This window comes from Symphalangus syndactylus, chromosome 18 (assembly GCF_028878055.3).
Source record: "Symphalangus syndactylus isolate Jambi chromosome 18, NHGRI_mSymSyn1-v2.1_pri, whole genome shotgun sequence".
NCBI lineage: Eukaryota > Metazoa > Chordata > Mammalia > Primates > Hylobatidae > Symphalangus > Symphalangus syndactylus.
Genome location: NC_072440.2, coordinates 66,846,999 through 66,870,970, shown reverse-complemented (window position 1 = coordinate 66,870,970; position 23,972 = coordinate 66,846,999). Strand labels below are relative to the sequence as shown.

Genomic DNA, 23,972 nt, shown 5'->3' with positions numbered 1-23,972 from the left:
TCCCACGTAGCTGGGACTACAAGCATATACCACCATGTCTGGCTAATTTAAAAAGAATTTTTTTTTTTGTAGAGATGGAGTCTTGGTATATTGCTCAGGCTGGTCTCCAACTCAAGGGCTCCAGTGATCCTCCCTCCTTGGCCTCCCAAAGTGGTAAGATTACAGACATGTGCCACTGTACCTGGCACAGTGTGATCTTGGCTCACTGCCATCTCCTCCTCCCGGGTTCAAGCAATTCTCTTGCCTCAGCCTCCCAAATAGCTGGGATTACAGGTGTGAGCCACCACGCCCGGCTAATTTTTTGTATTTTTAGTACAGACAGGTTTCACCATGTTGGTCAGGCTGGTCTCGAACTCCTGACCTCGTGATCCACCCGCCTTGGCCTCCCAAAGTGCTGGGATTACAGGTGTGAGCCACCGTGCCCAGCTACATTTTCTTTATGTAACCCAATACACTTTATTTCCTATCCTATTACTGACCCTAATTCAAGTGCTGGAATTGAAAATACCAATTCTAGCTATTTATAAGAACCAATACTGGCTGGGTGCAGTGGCTCACACTTGTAATCCCAGCACTTTGGGAGGCCGAGGTGGGCAGATCACGAGGTCAGGAGATCGAGACCACGGTGAAACCCTGTCTCTACTAAAAATACAAAAAATTAGCCGGGTGTGGTGGCGGGTGCCTGTAGTCCCAGCTACTCGGAGAGGCTGAGGCAGGAGAATGGCGTGAACCCGGGAGGCGGAGCTTGCAGTGAGCTGAGATCGCGCCATTGCACTCCAGCCTGGGTGACAGAGACTCTGTCTCAAAAAAAAAAAAAAAAGACCCAATATTGGTACAACTGAACATAAACTCTTTCTAAAGTGAAAGGGCTGGAGATTCACATCAATCATTTCAAATTCTTCCCTTTTATTTCCCAGCTATAAGTACCTACCTGTTTGCAGGAGGAGATTTATAATTCTTGTTGGTATATATCTCTTCTAAACTAAACTCCTTCTTCTTTAACCTGAAAACAAAGAAAGAAAAAAATTCTTCATGTTCTCTCTCTTTTTTTTTAGAGAAGGTCTTGCTCTGTTGCCCAGGCTGAAGGGCAGTGACATGATCATAGCTCAATGCGGCCTGCAACTCTAGCCATCCTCCAACCTCAGCCTCCTGAGTAGCTGGGATTACAGGTGTGTGCCACCACCCAAGGCTAGATTTAAAAAACAAAATTAGGCATGAGCTACTGTGCACAGCCTCATGTTCTCCTAAGATGGAAGAGACTTATTTTCCAATGCTATCCTTTTCATTTGCTCCAACCTGTCTGTAGTATGTTTTAGATGTGTCTCATGCAAACAATGTGTACTGGATTTTCTTTTCCAGGGTACCAACCTTCAACTTTATGTAACTGAGCCCATTCATACTTACTGGGAATGATATATTTAGATTTATATCTATTATTTTTCATAGATTTGTATCTATTTTACAGCTGTTGTTTGTGCTGCTTTGCAATGTTTCTTTTCATGAATTGACTGCTCTTTTTTTTCTATCTCCCTCCACTGACTAGAAAACTATATATTCTGTTCTTTTTGTTTTTTTCTTTTTTCGAGATGGGGTCTTGCTCTGTTGCCTACGAGTTTGAGGCTGTGTACAGCCTGGGTGACAAAGACCCTGTCTCTTAAAAAATATATACACACACACAAACACACACACCCACACACACACACACACACAAAAACCCTTCACACCTATCAATTATACAGTAACCCTGAGGTACAGCTTGAATAGTAAAAGCAGGCCATATGCTTGCTTTTTTCCTTTCATTACCAATTTCCAAAACAATGAATTGGTTCCCCAGTATCTTCCAAAGATGGCCAATGGTTTAGGAAATTTTTTTAAGTATCATTATGAACTATTGGGTTTATATTTGATATGTTTGAATCTACTGAACTTATTATTCTTTTGAGGCTCAGCTGGTCTCATCTGTGGCCAGAGGGAATCTCTTCAAACTGGTTCTTGAGAGCCAGGCATGGGGGCTCCCAACAGTAGTCCCAGTTACTTGGGAGACTGAGGCAAGAGAATTGTTGAGCCCAAGAGTTCAAGACCAGCCTGGGCAACAAAGCAAGACCCTGTCTCTATACAAAATTAAAAAATAAACAAAAAACTGGCTCCTGAATCCCTTTGACATGACCCTAGGAGTCTCTGAGAGCTTTGCTACTTTCTGGTATGACAAGATACATTCATCTTATTCATTTCCTGCCCTAGACCTGTAATCACTCTCCAAGGAGCCCAGGTTCACATATCATAAAATTCATCCATTTAAAATGTACAATTCAGTGATTTTTAAAACATTCACAAGGTTATTAATGATCATCACTATCTAATTAAGACCAATTTTTTTTTTGAGACAGGGTCTTGCGCTGTCACCCAGGCTGGACTGCAGTGGCTCAAACATGGCTCACTGCAGCCTCAACTTCCTGGGCTGGGCTCAAGAGATCCTCCTGTCTCTGCCTCTCGTGTAGCTGGGACCACAGGTGTGGGCCACCACAGCCGGCTTATTTTTATTTATTTATTTATTTATTTATTTATTTATTTATTTATTTATTTTTTGAGACAGAGTTTCGCTCTTTTTGCCCAGACTGGAGTGCAATGGCGCGATCTTAGCTCACTGCAACCTCCACCACCCGGGTTCAAGCGATTCTCCTGCCCAGCCTCCTCAGTAGCTGGAATTACAGGCATCCGCCACCACACCCAGCTAATTTTTGATTTTTTTTTCTTTTGAGATGGAGTCTTGCTTTGTTGCCAGGCTGGAGTGCAGTTGTGCAATCTTGGCTCACTGCAACCTCCGCCTCCCGGGTTCAAGCGATTCTCCTGCCTCAGCCTCCCGAGTAGTTGGGACTTCGGGCGCGTGTCACCACGCCCACCTAATTTTTGTATTTTTAGTAGAGATAGGGTTTCACCACATTGGCCAGACTGGTCTCGAACTTCTGACCTCAGGTGATTCACCCACCTCGGCCTCCCAAGTTCTGAGATTACAGGCATGAGCCACCACGCCCAACTGTAACTTTGATTTTTCAGTAGAGATGGGGTTTCACCACGTTGGCCAGGCTGGTCTCGAACTCCTGATTTCAGGTGATCCACCCATCTCGGCCTCTGAAAGTGCTGGGATTACAGGCGTGAGCCACTGCGCCTGGCCTATTTTTTCATTTTTTTAAAGACAGCATCTCGCTCTCTTGCCCAGGTTAAAGTACAGTGGTACAATGATAGCTGACTGCAGCCTCAACCTCCCTGGCTGAAGCAATCCTCCTGGTCTCAGCTTCCCAAATAGCTGGGACTACAGGTTCACAGTACTATGCCTGGCTATTTTTTTTTTTTTTTTAATTTGAAACGGAGTCTTGCTCTGTTGCCCAGGCTGGAGTGCAGTGGCATGATCTTAGCTCACTGCAAATCTGCCTTCCGAGTTCAAGTGATTCTTCTGCCTCAGCCTCTCGAGTAGCTGGGACTACAGGCATGCACCACCATGCCTGGCTAATTTTTGTATTTTTAGTAGAGACGGGGTTTCATTATATTGGTCAGGCTGGTCTTGAACTCCTGATCTTGTGATCTGCCCACCTTGGCCTCCCAAAGTGCTGGGATTACAGGTGTGAGCCACCACGCCCGACCTCCATCTAATTTTTTTTCTTTTCTATTTCTTTTTTTTTTTTTTAAGACCAAGTGTCACTCTGTCACCCAGGCTGGAGTGCAGTGGTGTGATCTAGGCTCACTGCAACATCCACATTCTGGGTTCAAGCGATCCTCCTGCCTCAGTCTCCAGAGTAGCTGGGATTACAGGCACCCACCACCACGCCCGGCTAATTTTTAAAATATTTTTAGTAGAGACAGGGTTTCACCATGTTGGCCAGACTGGTCTTGGACTCCTGACCTCAGGTAATCTGCCCACCTCGGCCTCCCATAGTGCTGGGATTACAGGCATGTCGGGCTAATTTTTAAAAACTATTTTTGGGCTGGGCGCGGTGGCTCACGCTTGTAATCCCAGCACTTTGGGAGGCCAAGGCGGGCGGATCATGAGGTCAGGCGATCGAGACCACGGTGAAACCCCGTCTCTACTAAAAATATAAAAAATTTAGCCGGGCGTGGTGGCGGGCGCCTGCAGTCCCAGCTACTCGGAGAGGCTGAGGCAGGAGAATGGCGTGAACCCAGGAGGCGGAGCTTGCAGTGAGCCGAGATCGCGCCACTGCACTCCAGCCTGGGCGACAGAGCGAGACTCCGTCTCAAAAAAAAAAAAAAAAACAACTATTTTTGGTAGAGATAGGGTCTGTCTATGTTGTCCAGGCTAGCTTTGAACTCCTCGGCTCAAGCGATCCTCCAGTCTCAGCCTCCCAAAGTGCTGGGATTACAGGGTTCAGCCACAATGCCTGACCTGATCTTGTAGAGATGTGGTCTCACTATGTTGCCCAGACTGGTATCAGACTCTTAGGCTCAAGTGATCCTCCTGCCTTTATCTGCCAACGTGCTGGGATTATAGGAATGAACCACCACACCCAGCTTTAAAACACTTTCATAACTCCAAACAGAAACCTACTTTTAGCAGTCACCTGGACTCTCCCCTACCACCCAGCACTGGTAACCACTAAACTACTTTCTGTCTCTAAGGATTCTAGACATTTCATATAAAATGAATCATACAGAATGTGCTGTTTTCATAGTTAACCCCTGTTGTAGCATGTATCAGTACTTCCTTCCTTTTCCTGGCTGAATAATACTCCATCAATGGATATACTATCTTTTCTTTATCCATTTATCAACTGAGGAACATTTGGTTTCCACTTTTTAGCTACTATGAATAATGCTGCTGTGAATATTCATGCACAGGTTTTTTGGTGAATTTATGTTTTCAATTCCTTTTTTCTGTTTTTGAGACAGAGTCTTGCTCTATTACCCAGGCTGGAGTGCAGTGGCACGATCTTAGCTCACTGCAACCTCCACCTCCTGCGTTAAGGCAATTCTCCTGTTTCAGCCTCCCGAGCAGTTGGGATTACAGGTACGCACCACCACTCCTGGCTAATTTTTGTATTTTTAGTGGAGATGGGGTTTCACCATATTGGCCAGGCTGGTCTCGAACTCCTGACCTCAGATGATCTGCCTGCCTCGGCCTCCCAAAGTGCTGGGATTACAGGCATGAGCCACCGTGCCTGGCATGTTTTCAGTTCTTTTGGGTATATACCTAGAAGAATTGTTGGGTCATATGGTAACTCTAATTTTTTCAGGAACTGCCGATTTTTTTTTTCATAGTGGCTATACCATTTTACATTCCCATGAGATGTGTATAAGGGTTTGAGTTTCTCCACATCCTTACTATGCTTATTTTCTGTTTTATTGTTTCTTTACATCCTAGTGGGTGGGAAGTGGTATTTCACAGTGGTTTTGATTTGCAGTTCCCTGATGACTCATGATGTCAACAGCATCTCTTCAAATGCTTGTGGGCCATTTGTCTATCTTCTTTGGAGAAATGTCTATTGAAACACTTTGTCCATTTAAAAAATATGGGTTATTGTCTTTTGATTGTTGAACTACAAGAGTTCTTTATAGCTTGTGGATACTGGACCCTTATTAGATGTGTGATTTGCAAGTATTTTCTCCAATTCTGTGGGTTATACGTTATCTTGTTTTTTGTGGGAGAGAGTTGGGCGGGGGGAGATCGTCTCACTCTCTTGCCCAAACTGGAGATCAGTGGTTTGATGACAGTTCACTGAAGCCTTGAAATCGTAGACTCAGTGATCCTTCCACCTCAGTGTCCTAAATAGGTGAGACTACAGGAGTGTGCCACCATGCCTGGTTCATTTTATTTTTATTTTTGTAGAGACAGGGTGTCTCATTATGCTGCCCGGGCTGGCCTTGAACTCCTGGGCTCAAGCATTCCTCCCACCCTGGCCTCCCAAAGTGCTGGGATTACAGGTGTGAGCCACCATGCCTGGTCATCTTTTCTTTTCTTTTTTTTTTTTTTTGAGATGGAGTCTTGCTCTGACGCCCAGGCTGGAGTGCAGTGGCGCAATCTCAGCTCACTGCAAGCTCTGCCTCCCGCGTTCACGCCATTCTCCTGCCTCAGCCTCTCCGAGTAGCTGGGACTACAGGCGCCCGCCACGACGCCCGGCTAATTTTTTGTTATTTTTAGTAGAGACGGGGTTTCACCGTGGTCTCGATCTCCTGACCTCATGATCCGCCTGCCTCAGCCTCCCAAAGTGCTGGGATTACAAGTGTGAGCCACTGCGCCCGGCCCTTTTCTTTTTTTTATACTTTATTTTTTACAGTAGTTTTATGTTCACAGAAAGACTGAGCAGAAAGTGGAGAGTTCCCATATAGCCCCTACCCTCACACATGGACAGCCTTCCAGAGTGTACAACTGTTGTACAATGAACCTATATTGATACACTGTTATCACCCACAAGTCCAGTTTATGTCGGAACTCACCCTTGTTGTCTTCTATGAGTTTTGACAAACACATAATGCCATATATCCCCCATTACAGTACCACACATAACAGTTTTGACTGCCCTACATACCCTCTGACCTCCACCTAGTCATCCCTTCCTTCCCCTCAACCCTTGGTGACTTCTGTCTCCATGGTTTTGCCTTTTCCAGAATGTCATAGAGCTGAACTCATACAGTATGTAGTTTATTCAGATTGGCTTCTTTCACTCAGTAGTAAGCATTTAAGATTCCTCCATATCATTTATATAATTGATAGCTAATTCCTTTTTAGTACTAATATTCCATTGTCCAGACAGTTTATTCATTCAGCTACTGACGGACATCTTGGTTGCTTCCAAGTTTTAGAAATTATGAATAAAGCTGCTATGAACATTTATGTACAGATTTTGTGTGAAATGTTTTCAACTCATTTGGGTAAATACCAAGGAGTGCAGCTGCTGTATGGTATGGTATGTAGGTTTAGTTTTGTACGGGAATTGCCAAACTGTCTTCCAAAGAGGCTGTATACCATTTTGCATTCCCACCAGCAGTGAATGAGAGTGCCTGTTGCTCCACATCCTCATTCAATTCTCTCCCTTGTTATTTTTTGTTTCTGTACTTCAATGTGAAAATTTTGTTCTGGTGTGCTCCTGTTCATTAACACTATTTAGCTCTATTTAACCTGCTGTTAACCCATTTATTAAAGTTCTATTTTGATTACTCAATTTTACATTTTTAGAAATTCTGTACAGTTCTACTTTAAATGTAGTTGGTTATTTTTAAGTATATCTTGCTTCATTATTCATATTTTCAACCCACTTGTATTTCTTTAACATATAAAACATACTACAGGCCAGGCACAGTGGCTCACGCCTGTAATCCTAGCACTTTGAAAGGCCAAGGTGGGCAAATCATTTGAGTCCAGGAGTTTGAGACCAGCCTGGCCAACATGGTGAAACTCTGTTTCTACTAAAAATACAAAAATTAGCCAATGTGGTAGTGCACACCTATAATTCCAGCTACTCTGGAAGGCTGAGGGAGGAGAATCGCTTGAACTTGATAGGCAGAGGTTGCGATGAGCAAAGATCATGCCACTGCACTCCAGCCTGGGGAACAGGCATGAGCCACTGCACCTGGCCAGCTGGTTTCAAACTCCTGACCTCAAGTGATCCACCCATCTCAGCCTCCCAAAGTGCTAGGATTACAGGCGTGAGCTACCGCGCCCGGCCAGCAGCAACTTTTAAACATTTTTTGGGCTGGGTGGATCACTTGAGGTCAGGAGTTCAAGACCAGCCTGACCAACATGGTGAAACCCTGTCTCTATTAAGAATACAAAATTACAGTGTCTCACGGCTATAATTCCAGCACTTTGGGAGGCCGAGGCGGGCAGATCATGAGGTCAGGAGATCGAGACCATCCTGGCTAACATGGTGAAACCACGTCTCTACTAAAAATACAAAAAACAAAAATAGCTGGGCGTGGTGGCGGGCGCCTGTAGTCCCAGCTACTCAGGAGGCTGAGGCAGGAGAATGGCGTGAACCCGGGAGGCAGAACTTCCAATAAGCTGAGATCACACCACTGTACTCCAGCCTGGGTGACACAGCAAGACTCTGTCTCAACAAAAACAAAAACATAAAAAAAAAAAAAAAAAAAAAAGGAAAGAAAAAGAATACAAAATTAGGCCAGGTGCGGTGGCTCACGCATATAATCCCAGCATTCTGGGAGGCCGAGATGGGCGGATCATGAGGTCAAGAGATTAAAACCATCCTGGCCAAAATGGTGAAACCCCGTTTCTACTAAAAATACAAAAATTAGCTGGGTGTGGTGGCACACTCCTGTAGCCCCTGCTACTCGGGAGGCTGAGGCAGGAGAATCCCTTGAACCCAGGAGGCTGAAGTTGCAGTGAGTGAGCCCAGATCGCGGCACTGCACTCCAGCCTGGGTGACAGAGTGAGACTCCGTCAAAAAAAAAAAAAAAGAAAAAAACTACAGTTATTTGTCAACCAAATAATATATCCAAAAAAAAAAAAAAAGAACAGCTCTTTGTGAATAATGTATCAAAATTTTACTGTTTACTATATGCCAATGATGAAATTATTGCTTTTCAGCTCAAAATCTGCCCTTCAGTACCTGCTCTGTGATAACGGAATCCTAGGCCCTTTAAGCATTTCTATTTTGCAGTGAGTATGATGCTAAACTTTGTCACAAGGTGTTGGAGGAACAATGCAGGTGGAAGGGAGCTTCTCTTTCCGGTTTGGTGAGTTTTTTCTTGCTCCTGCAGCATGGGCCATCAGTGATTAATGTATGTTGGGATGTTGGGGCTTCTCTGCCCTAGTGGTGTGGCCAGGACATGTAGTCCCTCAGTGACCTTGCAGCCTTAGCTTGGCGACCACTTTGCTGCAGGCTTCCCAAAACGGATAGGGCACTCCAGGCCTTATGCCCTCAGTGGTAACCTGACTTACTGATGGTCATTTCCTGTCGCTCTCCTGAAGCAAAAACCACATGCTCCAGGCCTTGCATCACAGCAGTGCCCTACCTCCCTCTGCAGCAGCCTTATCTTGTCTATGCTTGAGAAGGTGGTTGTTATTTCCTGCTTGCCCAGCTCTGGCCTCTGCAACCCACCCATCCAATGGGCTGCAGCCTCACCTTCTCCAACCAAGTCTCAACTCCAACCTTGAGGGAGGTGGTGCCCCTTCCAAGTTTGCCCTTCCTAGGGTACTCTCCCTTAACCCAAGTGTACCCTTCAGGATTCTCTTTATATTTAAGGTTACTCCCTGTCATAGTTGAATGCTTTATAATAAACTTCCCCTGTCTAAAATACTGTGCGATTTCTGTCTCCTGATTGGAGTTGAACCACTACATAATAATAACGTAAAAATCCTAAGAGCTAAATTAGGTTGCTACTAAATACATTAGACCAGTGTACCTAAAAACTTTCCACAGAGTACACGAGAACCCGGCTGTAGGAGAATCAACCACTCAATCTATAATTTCTATTTTTTCTTTATTATTAATTTTTTTTTTTTTTTTTAGATGGAGTCTTGCTCTATTGCCCAGGTTGGAGAGCAGTGGTGCGATCTCGGCTCACTGCAACCACTGCCTTTTGGGTTCAAGCGATTCTCCGGCCTCAGCCTCCCCAGTAGCTGGGATTACAGGTGTACGCCACTACACCCAGCTAATTTTGTATTTTTAATAGAGATGGAGTTTCACCATGTTAGCCAGGCTGGTCTGGAACTTCTGACCTCATGATCCACCCACCTCGGCCTCCCAAAGTGCTGGGATTACAGGCATGAGCCAATGCACCTGGCCTTATTATTAATTTTTGTAGAAATGTGGTCTCACCATGTTGCCCAGGCTGCTCTTAACTTCCTGGGCTCAAGTGATCCTCCCACCTTGGCCTCCCAAAGTGTTGGGATTATAGGCGTGAACTATCATACCCAGCTCAATCTCTAATTTCTAAAAGTGATACATCTGAAAAGTGTTCTGAATTGCTCTTGCAGGTCTCTCTGTTCCCACAAATTCTCTCAGAACAGCTCCTATCCATTCTGAATTTTTCTTTGACACATCAGTCAAACCACTCATTTTGCTAAGCCCTTTCCAGTGATTAATGAAATCACCATAAACTTGTCTTGGGTTTTTCTTTTCCTTTACTACACATTATTCAGTTAAGAGGGAAGAGTGCCTTTAGAGATTGGCTATTAGGGTCTGAGTGTGGTGGCTCATGCCTGTAATCCCAGCACTTTGGGAGGCCAAGGCGGGCAGATCACATGAGGTCAGGAGTTTGAGACCAGCTTGGCCAACATGGTGAAACCCTGTCTCTACTAAAAATACAAAAATTAGCTGGGCGTGGTGGCGTGTGCCTGTAATACCAGCTACTCAGGGGGCTGAGGCAGGAGAATTGCTTGCACCTGGAAGGCAGAGGTTGCCGTGAGCCAAGGTCATGCCATTGCACTTCAGACTGGGCAACAAGGGCGAAACTCCTTCTCAAAAAAAAAAAAAAAAAATTAGCCAGGCATGGTGGCAGGTGCCTGTAATCCCAGCTACTTGGGAGGCTGAGCCACGAGAATCGCTGGAACCCAGGATGTGGAGGTTGCAGTGAGCCAAAACTGCACCACTGCACTCCAGCCTGGGCGGCACAGTGATACTCTGTCTCAAAAAAAAAAAAAAAAAAAAAAAAAAAAAAAAAATTGGGTATTTGGGCCAGTGTTAAGACAACTGATTTCAGGTATCTCATGGAAAGGAGTTGTCAGAGTCACTTTGCCTCGTTCACCTCGATTATCATCAAATAATGTCTACTTAAGAAAAAGACCTTACTTAGGAAAGAGAGCTTCAAACACTAAAAATAGCTTGTTCGTGCATTTAATTATATACAATATTTTTTCTAGCTATTCTCACTTCTCATTAACAATATGTCATCACTTAGAAAAGTTCCACTCAACATATACATGGGATCGGCATGATGGCTGACACCAGTAATTTGAGCATTTTGGGAGGTGGAGGTGGCCAGATCACTTGAGCCTGGGAGTTCAAGACCAGCCTGGGGAACATGGCAAAATCATATCTCTACTAGAAATACAAAAATTAGTTGGGCATGGTAGCACATGCCTGTAGTCCCAGCTACTCACGAAGCTGAGATAGGAGGATCACCTGAGCCCAGGAAGTTGAAGCTGCAGTGAGCCATGATCATGCCTCTATGCTCCAGCCTGGGCGACAGAGCGAGACCTTGTCACAAAACAAACAAATTATAACTATATATATATCAAGATGTTTACTGGGACTACTAAATACTTGAAGTGTACAAAACCCACAGAAAAAATTTAAGTAATTTCCTTTGGTTAAGGCATGAACTTTTATCAATTCACATAATGAAATATTTAATTCAAGTAGTCAGTCCCTTATGATCTGATCCTACAAGATATTGTAATTTTTTTTTTTTTTTTGAGACGGAGTGGCTCAATCATGGCTCACTGCAACCTCCGCCTCCCGGGTTCAAGCGATTCTCCTGCCTCAGCCTCATGAGCAGCTGGGATGACAGGTGCCTGCCACCATGCCTAGCTAATTTTTGTATTTTTAGTAGAGACAGGGTTTCACCATGTTGGCCAGGCTGGTCTTGAACTCCTGACCTCAGTTGATATACCTGCCTTGGCCTCCCAAAGTGCTGGGATTACAGGTATGAGCTACCGCGCCTGGCCAGATGTTATAACTTCTATCCCCATTAACAATATCAAAAAATATGTGATAAACTGCCCTGCCAATTGGTTTGTCCAATATACTTTTATATTATAATATGAAAGCAGGCTGGGCTTGGTGGCTCGCTCCAGCCTGAGCAACAAGAGAAAAACTACATCTCAAAAAAAAAAAAAAGAAAGCAAGCAATCATTGAGACTTATATAAATTAGTAGATTTAGTTCTGATTTTTACAATAATTCTGAATCATTCTTAAAAGTCTAATACTAAAGTGGCCGGGCACGGTGGCTCACGCCTGTAATCCCAGCACTTTGGGAGGCCGAGGTGGGCGGATCATGAGGTCAGGAGATCAAGACCATCCTGGCTAACATGGCGAAACCCCATCTCTACTAAAAAAATACAAAAAATTAGCCAGGCATGCTGGCGGGCGCCTGCAGTCCCAGCTACTCGGGAGGCTGAGGGAGGAGAATGGCGTGAACCCGGGAGGCGGAGCTTGCAGTGAGCCGAGATAGTGTCACTGCACTCTAGCCTGGGCAACAGAGCAAGACTGTCTAAAAAAAAAAAAAAAAAAAAAAAGTCTAATACCAGAGTTTAATTCATGTATGCATACACATTTACTAAAGCAGTATCATGCTTTCTACCATACTCCTCACTTCAAAACTTATAATGCTTTATTATAAATTTAGAACTGAGAAATAATATTTTCTTTTTTTGAGGCCCAGCCCAGGCTGGAGTGCAGTGCCGTGACCTCGGCTCACTGTAACCTCTGCCTCCCGGGTTCAAGTGACTCTCCTGCCTTAGCCTCCCGAGTAGTGGGGATTACAGGCGTGTGTGTGCCACTACTGCCTGGCTAATTTTTGTATTTTTAGTAGAGACAGGGTTTCACCATGTTGGCCAGGCTGGTCTCAAACTTCTGACCTCAAATGATCCACCCACCTCAGCCTCCCCAAAGTGCTGGGATTACAGGCGTGAGCCACTGCTCCTGGCCTCACGTTGTTTTAGTAATGCACAGGTTGGCACTATTGGGTTATTAAGAACATCTATAACTGAAAATCCAAAATCTGAAATGCTCCAACATCTGAAACTTTTTGAGTGCCAACATGATGCTCAAAGGTTATGTTCAAAGGGAATGCTCATTGGAGCCATTTGGGATTTTCAGATGAGGGGTGCTGGTAAGTATAATGCAAATATTCCAAAATCTGAAAAAATCTCAACTCTGAAACAGTTTTGGTCCCAAGAATTTGGAGAAGAGATAGTCAGCCTGCATTATTAAAATGGATAAATGGTGATTTTAAGACTTTTAGAAATATACCTCACAATCTGTACTCCATAATTTATTTCTCAGTGTTTTATATCATTTTCTTAAAAGGATAAATAAACATATTTACTTGAATTGGAAAACAGAAAAGTCAGGAAGAATGATTTGCTTGATGGGTTTAAATAATAAATTGCTTCCACCAATTAAATTATATGCCCAGGCTTTTCCATAAACTTAATGTACTAAAATCTGCAGCTTCAAGGGTTGTTTTTTTTTTTTTTTTTTTTTGACAAAAGTACATTTGATTAATAGCATTTTTATCGAAAGACATCCTAGGTTTAGGCAAAGATTTATTAAAAATTTTATTTTTCTCAACCCCATTTCAGTATATTGGAATGAATAAGGTACCTCTAAGTGAAAGAGGATCTGGCATTTGACATTTGCTGGACCATTCTCGGTCTGTTCCAGACACTGAGACAGTAACTGCCACTAATGCCTGGAAAACAGAACCTTTGTGACTGAGTGCTTTTCAATCTTTTGTTTTCATTAAATATAATGCTAGATCACTCTATGATTTTTTGGCATATAACTTGAAAGAAGTGGAAATAATTGAATGACTTTACTATATTAAAACTCTTTCCTCTCCCAACTACTTATTTATGTAAACAAGGTTCTTCAGACATACAAATGCAAGAGAGAATACAACTGATACTGAATCCTATTTCATTCGAGTAATAAATACTACTCGATCTCGGATATCTGAAATATTTTAAAAATTTCTCTTGAAAAGACATACAATAGATCAACAAAAGAACCATAAGACAAAAATACAACATATTAAGATTATGGTGTAGAAGTGGAACATCAATCACGACCCTAACAAATGGTTATTTTATTTGTGCTGTGTGAAGCACTATAATGGAGGTAGTACACATTCTTTTCTCAATTAGACTGTATAGAAATCTTTTTTTTTTGAGACGGAGTTTCATTCTTTTTGCCCAGGCTGGAGTGCAATGGCATGATCTCGGCTCACCGCAACCTCTGCCTCCCGGGTGCAAGCGATTCTCCTGCCTCAGCCTACCGAGTAGCTGGGATTACTGGCGCACGCCACCACGCCCAGCTTATTTTGTACTTTTAGTAGAGATGGGGTTTCTCCACGTTGGTCAGGCTGGTCTCAAACTCCTGACCTTGTGATCCACCCCCTCAGCCTCCCAAAGTGCTGGGATTACAGGCGTGAGCCACCGCGCCCGGCCCTGTATAGAAATCTTAAGTGTTGGGAATTCTTATTCATATTTTACAGGGAAGTTCCTGAGAGACCACTGTTAGGCTTCCATTTGCTGATAAGAAATGGAGGAGTAAAATCGATCAGAAGAAAATATAAGTTTGGAGATTTTTTTTTTTTTGAGACGGAGTTTTGCTCTTGTTGCCTAGGCTGGAGTGCAATGGTGCGATCTCGGCTCACCACAACCTCCACCTCCCAGGCTCAAGCGAATCTCCTGCCTCAGCCTTCCCAAGTAGCTGGGATTATAGGCATGCGCCACCAAGCCCGGCTAATTTTTTATTTTTAGTAGAGATGGGGTTTCTCCGTGTGGGTCAGGCTGGTCTCGAACTCCCAACCTCAGATGATCTCCCCACCTTGGCCTCCCAAAGTGCTGGGATTACAGGTGTGAGCCACCGCGCCCAGCTTGGAGATCTTTTTAAAGAAAAACTAAACTCAGGACTTTTAGGTCCTTTTCCAGTTTGGTGCACAGAGTATTTAGGGGCTTGAGCTCTGGGGTTGGGTAAATCCTGTGACAGACAGAAATCACATGTGCTAGCATTGATGCTATGACCTAACACAGGTTCCTCCTCATGACATTGGAGGGTTAACTAAGATTATGTACGGAATGTATTAAAATGTCCTTGCATATAAATATCCAGTGACATTACTAATTCTTTAGGATAAATTCCTAGAAATGTAATAAATGGCTCAGAGTGTAAGACCATTTAAAGGGTAATTATATTATGACAAACAATTTTCCAAAAAAGTGAACCTAGCTTGTAATAGAGAAGGAGCTTACCTTTTGGGTCGAGGAAGGCCCATGGGGGTAAGATTAGGATCTGGCCTAGGAATGGTTTTCCGGATGCGAATCTGTGAGACTTTCTTTGGCCTCTTCTCTGGCTCAGCCTATTTTTAAGGATTAAGAAGAAAGATGGTCAAGTTGTAAGACATTTTATTTATATATTTTTTGAGACAAGGTCTCACTCTGTGACCCAGGCTGGTGTGCAGTGGTACAATCATAGCTCACTGCAGCCTTGAATTCCTGGACTCAAACGATCCTCCTGCCTTGGCCTCCCAAAGCGCTGGGGTTACAAGTATAAGCCACCGTAACGGGCAATTTTTATTTTTAGATGGGGTCTTGCTATATTGCCCAGGCTGGCCAGGAACTCCTGGGCTCAACTGATCCTTTTCCCTCAGCCTCTATGGTAGCTGGGACTATAGGTGTATGCCACCACCCCTGGCATATTGTAAGACATTTCAAATATATAAAGTCCCTGTCTTGACATTTAAAACACTGCTACCTCACTTTAGAGATGATTCTATTAAGTAGTTTATGACAAAGCTCCCACTTCTATTCCTGCTGTTTTTTTATTTTGTTATTTATTTATTTTTTTAGATAGAGTTTCACTCTTGTTGCCCAGGCTTAAGTGCAATGGCATGCTCTCGGCTCACAGCAACCTCTGCCTCCCAGGTTCAAGTCATTCTCCTGCCTCAGCCTCCTGAATAGCTGGAATTACAGGCATGTGCCACCACGCCTGGCTAATTTTGTATTTTTAGTAGAAACAGGGTTTCTCCATGTTGGTCAGGCTGGTCTCAAACTCCCAACCTCAGGTGATCCGCCCACCTCGGCCTCCCAAAGTGCTAAGATTACAGATGTGAGCCACTGCATCTGGCCTTATTTATTTATTTTTTGAGATGGAGTCTCACTCTGTCGCCCAGGCTGGAGTGCGGTGGTGCGATCCAGGCTCACTACAACCTCCGCCTCCCGGGTTTAAGTGAATCTACTGCCTCGACCTCCAGAGTACCTGGGATTACAGCAATGTGCCACCACATTTGGCTAATTTTTGTATTTTTAGTAGAGATGGGGTTTCACCACGCTGGCCAGGCTGGTCTCGAACTCCTGATCCCAGGTGATCCGCCCGCCTTGGCCTCCCAAAGTGCTGGAATCACAGGTGTGAGCCACCACGCCTGGTCTTTAATTTTTTTTTTAAGATGGGGTTTCACTCTGTCACTCAGGCTGGAGTGCAGTGATGCAATCTGGGCTTATTGCTACAATCTCTGCCTCCCGGGCTCAAGCAATTCTCCCTCCTCAGCCTCCTGAGTAACTGGGACTGCAGGTGTGCACCACCATGGTCAGCTAATTTTTGTACTTTTTGTAGAGACACGGTTTCGCCAGGTTGCTCAGGCTGCTATTGAACTCCTGGACTCAGGCAATCCGCCCGCCTCAGCCTCTCGAAGTGCTGAGATTACAGGCGTGTGCCACTATGCCTGGCCCCTGCTGTGTTTTAAGCAACTACTCCCTTCGTATCATCAAAACAAGAATTGTACATTCAGTTCAGATATTGAGACTGCCAACATGAAAGTTTGCAACTGTTGAAGACAACAGACATTGCAAAATTGAACATCATCACCATCCACTCATCTTCTTTGAATGCACAAAGCAGCTCTTTCGTCCAATTCTCTAAACACTGTTACATGCTGTTGGCAAGAAAAAAGTATCTGGAAAACAATGCAGATTAAAAAATCCACTGTGTCATTTATTGGCCAAGAGAAAAACTCCTGGCTTAGTACTCTCCAGGACTCGGCTGACACTAAAGGTGGTATGTAAAGATACTCAGAAGCCAGTCTGTAGCTATAATGTGATGTGAGTTGACAATGGCCACCTCCAATGCCACCATCACCTGACCCAACCAGCACTTTACACTTACCTCTTTCTGTTCTGCAGGGCTGCTCTGTGGGCAGGGGCATGCCGCTTTCACACCATCCAGCTCATCCAATCCAGGAACCTGGAACTCAGAGGCTGAAAGCAGGAGCTTGCTGACAGCTGATTCTGCTACCAAGCAAGACTTTGGTACCAAGGCAGAGAATGGAGGCTCCAGCCTAGCATCATGAAGAGAAAGAAAAGATATGAGAGGGGTTCCCTTTCTACTTCCAGCACATTCAACTTCTTCTTCTTCTTCATTTTTTTTTGAGAAGGAGTTTCGCTCTTGTTGCCCAGACTGGAGTGCAATGGTGCGATCTCGGCTCAATGCAGCCTCTGCCTCCTGGGTTCAAGCGATTCTCCTGCCTCAGCCCCCCGAGTAGCGTGATTACAGGCATGTGCCGCCACGCCCAGCTAATTCTGTATTTTTAGTAGAGACGGAGTTTCTCCACGTTGGTCAGGATGGTTTCGATCTCCCGACCTTAGGTGATCCGCCCGCCCTGGCCTCCCAAAGTGCTGGGATTACAGGCGTGAGCCACCAAGGCCAGCCTCAACTTCTTAACATCTAGGCCTCAATACTTTTTCTTTCTTTCCAGAGAATAATATATCCAGTCAACCTGCTTTCTAGTCACTTCTAGACATAGCCTGTATCTACATATGTAAAAAAATTACAAGAATGTGTAATCCATTTTATTGCTATGGAGTTTTATAAGGAAAAATGTAAAAAGGAACAGACTTTTTGGGTGAGGAAGATATCTGGTAAACCGTACAAATGAACAGTGCTCAGATAAGATCAGTTCTGTCCAGGGACTGAAGTTGACTGTAAGACATGAAATAGCTTGAGAGGGGACTTCTGGTACAATAAGCTGGTTAGTGATTTTCACTTTTTTTTTTTTTTAAAACAAATGGTATTATTACACATTCCTGGTTGCTGCTTGTAATAGAACAGATTTCAATCTCAGAGATATTTATCTGAGAGACACAGATCAGGTTTACAAGGACAAGAGGTCAAAGTCATGCCACAGACGATCCACGCCACCTATGTATGCACTCTCTCTCTTGCACACACACACGCACTGAGTCTCACGTACTTACCTCTTCTGACTGCCGCTGGTGTTATATGTAGCTTCCATGCCTGGAAGAGGCACATATGGTAACATGGTGTGGCTAAAGTAAAGCAAAAGTACAAAAGCAATAGGTAAGGGCAGTGGGATAACAGGAAAGGTTTTGATGTTATTGTGGGTATTAGCACATGATAGCCCCAAGAAGACAAGAAATGTCAGTTACTAAGAAAGAGGAAAGCTTTCCAACCAGGGGAGTTACATTTATGTGCCCATCACTGGAATGGAGGCAGACTGACAGGAAGATTATTTTCTAATTTGAATGGAAAGAAGGCAGAGACAGAAAGAAAGAACAGTGGCTGGGCAAGGTGCTGATGCCTATAATCCCAGCACTTTGGGAGGTTGAGGTGGGCAGATCGCTTCAGCCTAGGAGTTCAAGACCCGCTTGGGCAACATGGCAAGACCTTGTCTCCACAAAAAATACAAAATTTAGCCAGGGGTGGTGGAGTGCACCTGTGGTCTCAGCTACTCAAGAGGCTGGGGTGAGAAGACTGCTTGAGCCCGGAAGGTCAAGACTGAAGTAAGCCAAGACTGCACCACTGCACTTCAGCCTGAGTATCAGGGCAAGACCCCATCCCTAAATAAAAATAAATTAAAAAAAAATTAAAGAATATATTATGCCACTCAGTTGTGTACTGACTCTATTAAAATAAAATCTGCCAGTTTCTATAACCTTATAAAATATTAGAGAGAAACCAATTATTTTTGTTTTTTCTTTTTTTGAGACTGAGTCTCGTTCCGTTGCCCAGGCTGGAGTGCAATGGTGCGATCTCGGCTCGCTGCAACCTCCATCTCCCGGGTTCAAGAGATTCTTCTGCCTCAGCCTCCCGAGTAGCTGGGACTATAGGCGTGTGCCATCATGCCCGGGTAATTTTTCTATTTTTAGTAGAGATGGGGTTTCACCATATTGGCCAGGCTGGTCTCAAACTCCTGACCTTGTGATCCGCCCACCTTGGCCTCCCAAAGTGCTGGCGTTACAGGCATGAGCCACTGCACCTGGCCCAATTATTTTCTTTAAATCCAAGTTACACATAAAACATAGCTATATAGGCCAGGTGCGGTGGCTCACGCTTGTAATCCCAGCACTTTGGGAGGCCGAGGTGGGCGGATCACAAGGTCAGGAGATCGAGACCACGGTGAAACCCCGTCTCTACTAAAAATACAAAAAATTAGCCGGGCGTGGTGGCGGGCCCCTGTAATCCCAGCTACTCGGAGAGGCTGAGGCAGGAGGATGGCATGAACCCGGGAGGCGGAGCTTGCAGTGAGCCGAGATTGCGCCACTGCACTCCAGCCTGGGCGACAGAGCGAGACTCCGTCTCAAAAAAAAAAAAAAAAAAAAGACAAAAAAAAACCCAAAAAAAACCCCATAGCTACATAGCCGGGCACAGTGGCTCATACCTGTAATCCTAGCACTTTGGGAGGCTGAGGTGGACAGATCACTTGAGGCCAGGAGTTCGAGACCAGCCTGGCCAACATGGCAAAACCCCATCTCTACTAAAAATACAAAAATTAGCTGGGTGTGGTGGTGGGTACTTGTAATCCCAGCTACTCAGGAGGCTGAGACAGGAGAATCGCTTGAACCCAGGAGGTGGAGATTGTAGTAAACTGAGATTATACCACTGCACTCCAGCCTGGGCGACAGAGGGAGCTCTGTCTCAAAAACCAAACTAAACAAAACAACATAGCTATATAGAAGAAAACTACTAGCCAGCCATAGTGGCTCACGCCTGTAATCTCAGCACTTTGGGGAGGCTGAGGCGGGTGGATCACCTGAGGTCAGGAATTCAAGACCAGCCTGGCCAACACAATGAAACCCTGTCTCTACAAAAATACAAAACTTAGCTGGGCATGATGGCACGTGCCTGTAATCCCAGCTACTTGGGACGGTGAGGTAGGAGAATTGCTTGAACCCAGGAGGCAGAGGTTGCAGTGAGCCAAGATCACACCACTGCATTCCAGCCTGGGCGACAGAGCAAGACTCTATCTCACACGAAAAAAAAAAAAAAAGGAGAAAACTATTAAAAGTTAATTCCTTTATAATGAAACTCTTCCTTTTTTTTTTTTTTTTGAGACAGAGTCTCACTTTGTCACCCAGGCTGGAGTGTAGTGGCGTGATCTCATCTCACTGCAACCTCTACCTCGTGGGTTCAAGGAATTCTCCTGCCTCAGCCTCCCGAGTAGCTGGGACTACAGGAACCTGCCAGGATGCCAGGCTAATTTTTGGATTCTTAGTAGACACGGGTTTTCACCATATTGGCCAGGCTGGTCTCGAACTCCTGACCTTGTGGTCTGCCTACCTCAGTCTCCCAAAGTGTTGGGATTATAGGCATGAGCCAGTGTGCTCGGCCTGCTAGAAACCATTTGTAAGCTTGTTTAGTAAAACAGCAAACTTCTGGCCAGGCACAGTGGCTCGTGCCTATAATTCCAGTACTCTGGGAGGCTGAGGTGGGTGGATCACCTAAGTTTAAGAGTTTGAGACCAGCCTGGCCAACCTGGTGAAATCCTGTCTCTACTAAAAATACAAAATTAGACAGGTGTGGTGGTACATGCCTGTAATCCCAGCTATTCAGGAGGCTGAGGCAGGAGAATCACTTGAACCTGGGAGGCGGAGGTTGCAGTGAGCTTAGATCACGCCACTGCACTCCAGCCTGGGAGACAAGAGTGAAACTCTGTCTCAAAAAAAAAAAAGAAAGAAAAGAAAAACAGCAAACTTCTAAACTCTAAGCCCAGGCACACGATGTTAAGGCATTTTTAGAGCCAATGAAAAATATCTACAAATACCACCCCCTCTACCTTCCATTTGAATTTAAATAAAATAAAGTAAAATAAAAAGCTAGAAATAGGGAGGGAAACAGAAACATCAGGTGGGAAAGAAATAGCTCTGAAAGACGAAAAGGGGCAAAAGGGCTACACCTCCACAGGGTGAAATGAGTAACTACCATCTATCCTAACCTCAGGAACAAACACAGTTTGGAGGAAGTGGCACAATCTTTTTTTTTTTTTTTGGGAGATGGAGACTCGCTCTGTCACCCAGGCTGGAGTGCAGTGGCGTGATCTCAGCTCACTGCAACCTTCACTTCCCGGGTTCAAGCGATTCTCCTGCCTCAGCCTCCCCAGTAGCTGGGACTATAGGCGCATGCCACCACGCACAGCTAATTTTTGTATTTTTAGTAGAGACGGCGTTTCACCATGTTAACCAGGATGGTCTCAATCTCCTGACCTTGTGATCCACCCGACTCGGCCTCCTAAAGTGCTGGGATTACAGGCGTAAGCCACCGCACCTGGCCGGAAGTAACACAATTTAAAGCTGTGTGCCATAAACACATAGCAGAACAATTATGAGATTTTAGAGCCATATCAACAAAGTAGACAATAAAAGCAGTACACCAGCATTTAAAACAATGTGAGTCACTCTAATGTATTTTCATGGCTGTCTTTATAATAAGTGAACTTTTAAAAATAACTATAAAGGCCGGGCGTGGTGGCTTACGCCTGTAATCCCAGCACTTTAGGAGGCTGGGGCGGGCAGATCACCTAAGGTCGGGAGTTCAAGACCAGCCTGACCAACATGGAGAAACCCCATCTCTACTAAAAATACAAAATTAGCTGGACATGGTGGTGCATGCCTGCAATCCCAGCTACTCAGGGGACTGAGGTGGGAGAATTGCTTGAACCTGGGAGGCAGAGGTTGCGGTGAGCCAAGATTGCGCCATTGCACTCCAGCCTGGGCAACAAGAGTGAAACTCCCATCTCAGGAAAAAAACAAACAAACAAACAAAAAACTATAGGACATGTACATGTAACAGCAATTCATCTTTCAATTCTAGTCAGCAATGTTCATGTTCTGGGGTTTTTTTTCTGACACTATTCTATTTATTCAGTTTTCTGCTAAGATGCTCAGGGAACTACACAATATAAACCAGCAACTTTGTTGTTTATTTATTTATTTATTTTTGAGATGGAGTCTCACTCTGTCGCTCAGGCTGGAGTGCAGTGGTGCGATCTTGGCTCACCCTAACCTCTGCCTCCCAGGTTCAAGCAGTTCTCCTGCCTCAGCCTCCTGAGTAGCTGGGATTACAAGCATGAACCACCACACCTGGCTAATTTTCATATTTTTAGTAGAGACGAGGTTTCACCATGTTGGCTAGGCTGGTCCTGAACTCCTGACCTCAGCTGATTTGCCCGCCTTGGCCTCCCAAAGTGCTGGGAATATAGGCATGAGCCACAGTGCCTGGCCACCAGCAGCCTTGTTGTTGCTGTTGAAATTTTCTTGAGACAGTCTCACTTTGCCGCCCAGGCTGGAATATAGTGGCATGATCTCGGCTCACTGCAACCTCTGCTGATTCTTGTGCCTCAGCCTCTGAGTAGCTGGGATTATGGGCACGCACCACTACATCTGGCTAATTTTTGTATTTTTAGTAGAGATGGGATTTTTTTTTTTTTATGTTTTATTTTTTGAGACGGAGTTTTGCTCGTTACCTAGGCTGGAATGCAATGGTGCAATCTCGGCTCAGCACAACCTCCACCTCCTGGGTTTAAGTGATTCTCTTGCCTCAGCCTCCCAAGTAGCTGGGATTACAGGTATGTGCCACCACGCCTGGCTAATTTTGTATTTTTAGTAGAGATGGGGTTTCTCCACATTGGTCAGGCTGGTCTCGAACTCCTGACCTCAGTTGATCTGTCCGCCTTGGCCTCCCAAAGTGCTGGGATTTTAGGCATCAGCCACTGTGCCCAGCTGACATGGGATTTATTTCTCCAGGTTGCCCAGGCTGGTCTTGAACTCCTGGCCTCAACTGACCCGCCTGCCTTGGCCTCCCAAAGTGCTGGGATTACAGGCATGAGCCACCATGCCTATTTTTTGTCGTTTTTTTTGGAGACAGAATCCCGCTCTATTGCCCAGGCTAGAGTGCGATGGCACGACCTTGGCTCACTGCAACCCCCACCTCCCAGGTTCAAGGGATCCTCCTGACTCAGCCTCTGAGTAGCTGGAATTACAGGCATAAGCCACCACACCCAGCTAAAATTTTTTTGTATTTGTAGTAGAGACAGTGTTTCACCACATTGGTCAGGCCTGCCTTGGCCTCCCAAAGTGCTGGGATTACACACGTGAGATACTGCACCCAGACGCCTGTGGGGTTTTTTTTTTTTTTTGAGACGGAGCAAGATCTTGCTCTGTTGCCAGGCTGGAGTGCAGTGGCGCGATCTCGGGTCACTGCAACCTCTACCTCCTGGATTCAAGCGATTCTCCTGCCTCAGCTTCCCAAGTAGCTGGGACTACAGGCATGTGCCACCACACCTAGCTAATTTTTGTATTTTTAGTAGGGACAAGGTTTCACCATGTTGGCCAGGCTGGTCTCGAACGCCTGACCTCAGGTGATCTGCCTGCCTCAGCCTCCCAAAGTGCTAGGATTACAGGCATGAGCCACGGTGCCCAGCCTCCAAGACGGTCTCAATCTCTTGACCTCGTGATCTGCCTGCCTCAGCCTCCCAAAGTGCTGGGATTACAGGCATGAGCCACCGTGCCCAGCCACTCTTTACGGATTCTTGAGATGAGTAGTTAAACTCTCAAATTCTTTTTCTTCTCTTATTTTCAATTAGAAGGTACAATGACATCGATGAAATTATTTCCAACTATTCTCAATGATCACACCCCAAGAACTCCTTCCCAGTTCACTGTAAGTTCTATAAATCCTAAAACTGAAGTAGGTAAATGCCAATTTTTGAAGCCTCTACATTGCCAAAAGAAAGGCAAGGGTTCATAAACCATATCTGGTGATACCTGTGTAATTTATTCATTAACTAAAAATATATTTGCCGGGCGCGGTGGCTCACGCTTGTAATCCCAGCACTTTGGGAGGCCGAGGCGAGTGGATCACGAGGTCAGGTGATCGAGACCACGGTGAAACCCCGTCTCTACTAAAAATACAAAAAATTAGCCGGGCGTGGTGGCGGGCGCCTGTAGTCCCAGCTACTCGGAGAGGCTGAGGCAGGAGAATGGCGT

At 44.9% G+C, this 23,972-nt stretch overlaps 1 protein-coding gene across 8 annotated transcripts in view; it reads right to left on the bottom strand.

The window, feature by feature from the left end:
- Positions 1 to 23,972, bottom strand: part of PRR14L (proline rich 14 like) — a 70,845-nt gene that overhangs the window by 5,427 nt on the left and 41,446 nt on the right. For all 8 annotated transcript variants that reach the window (XM_055251563.2, XM_055251562.2, XM_063623471.1 and 5 more), the window contains 4 exons: positions 17,946 to 18,017; positions 16,858 to 17,029; positions 14,949 to 15,055; positions 932 to 1,003 (listed from right to left, as the gene is read on the bottom strand). In XM_055251563.2, the coding sequence (XP_055107538.2) occupies positions 932 to 1,003; positions 14,949 to 15,055; positions 16,858 to 17,029; positions 17,946 to 18,017 (423 nt within the window). The remainder of the gene's footprint in view (positions 1 to 931; positions 1,004 to 14,948; positions 15,056 to 16,857; positions 17,030 to 17,945; positions 18,018 to 23,972) is intronic.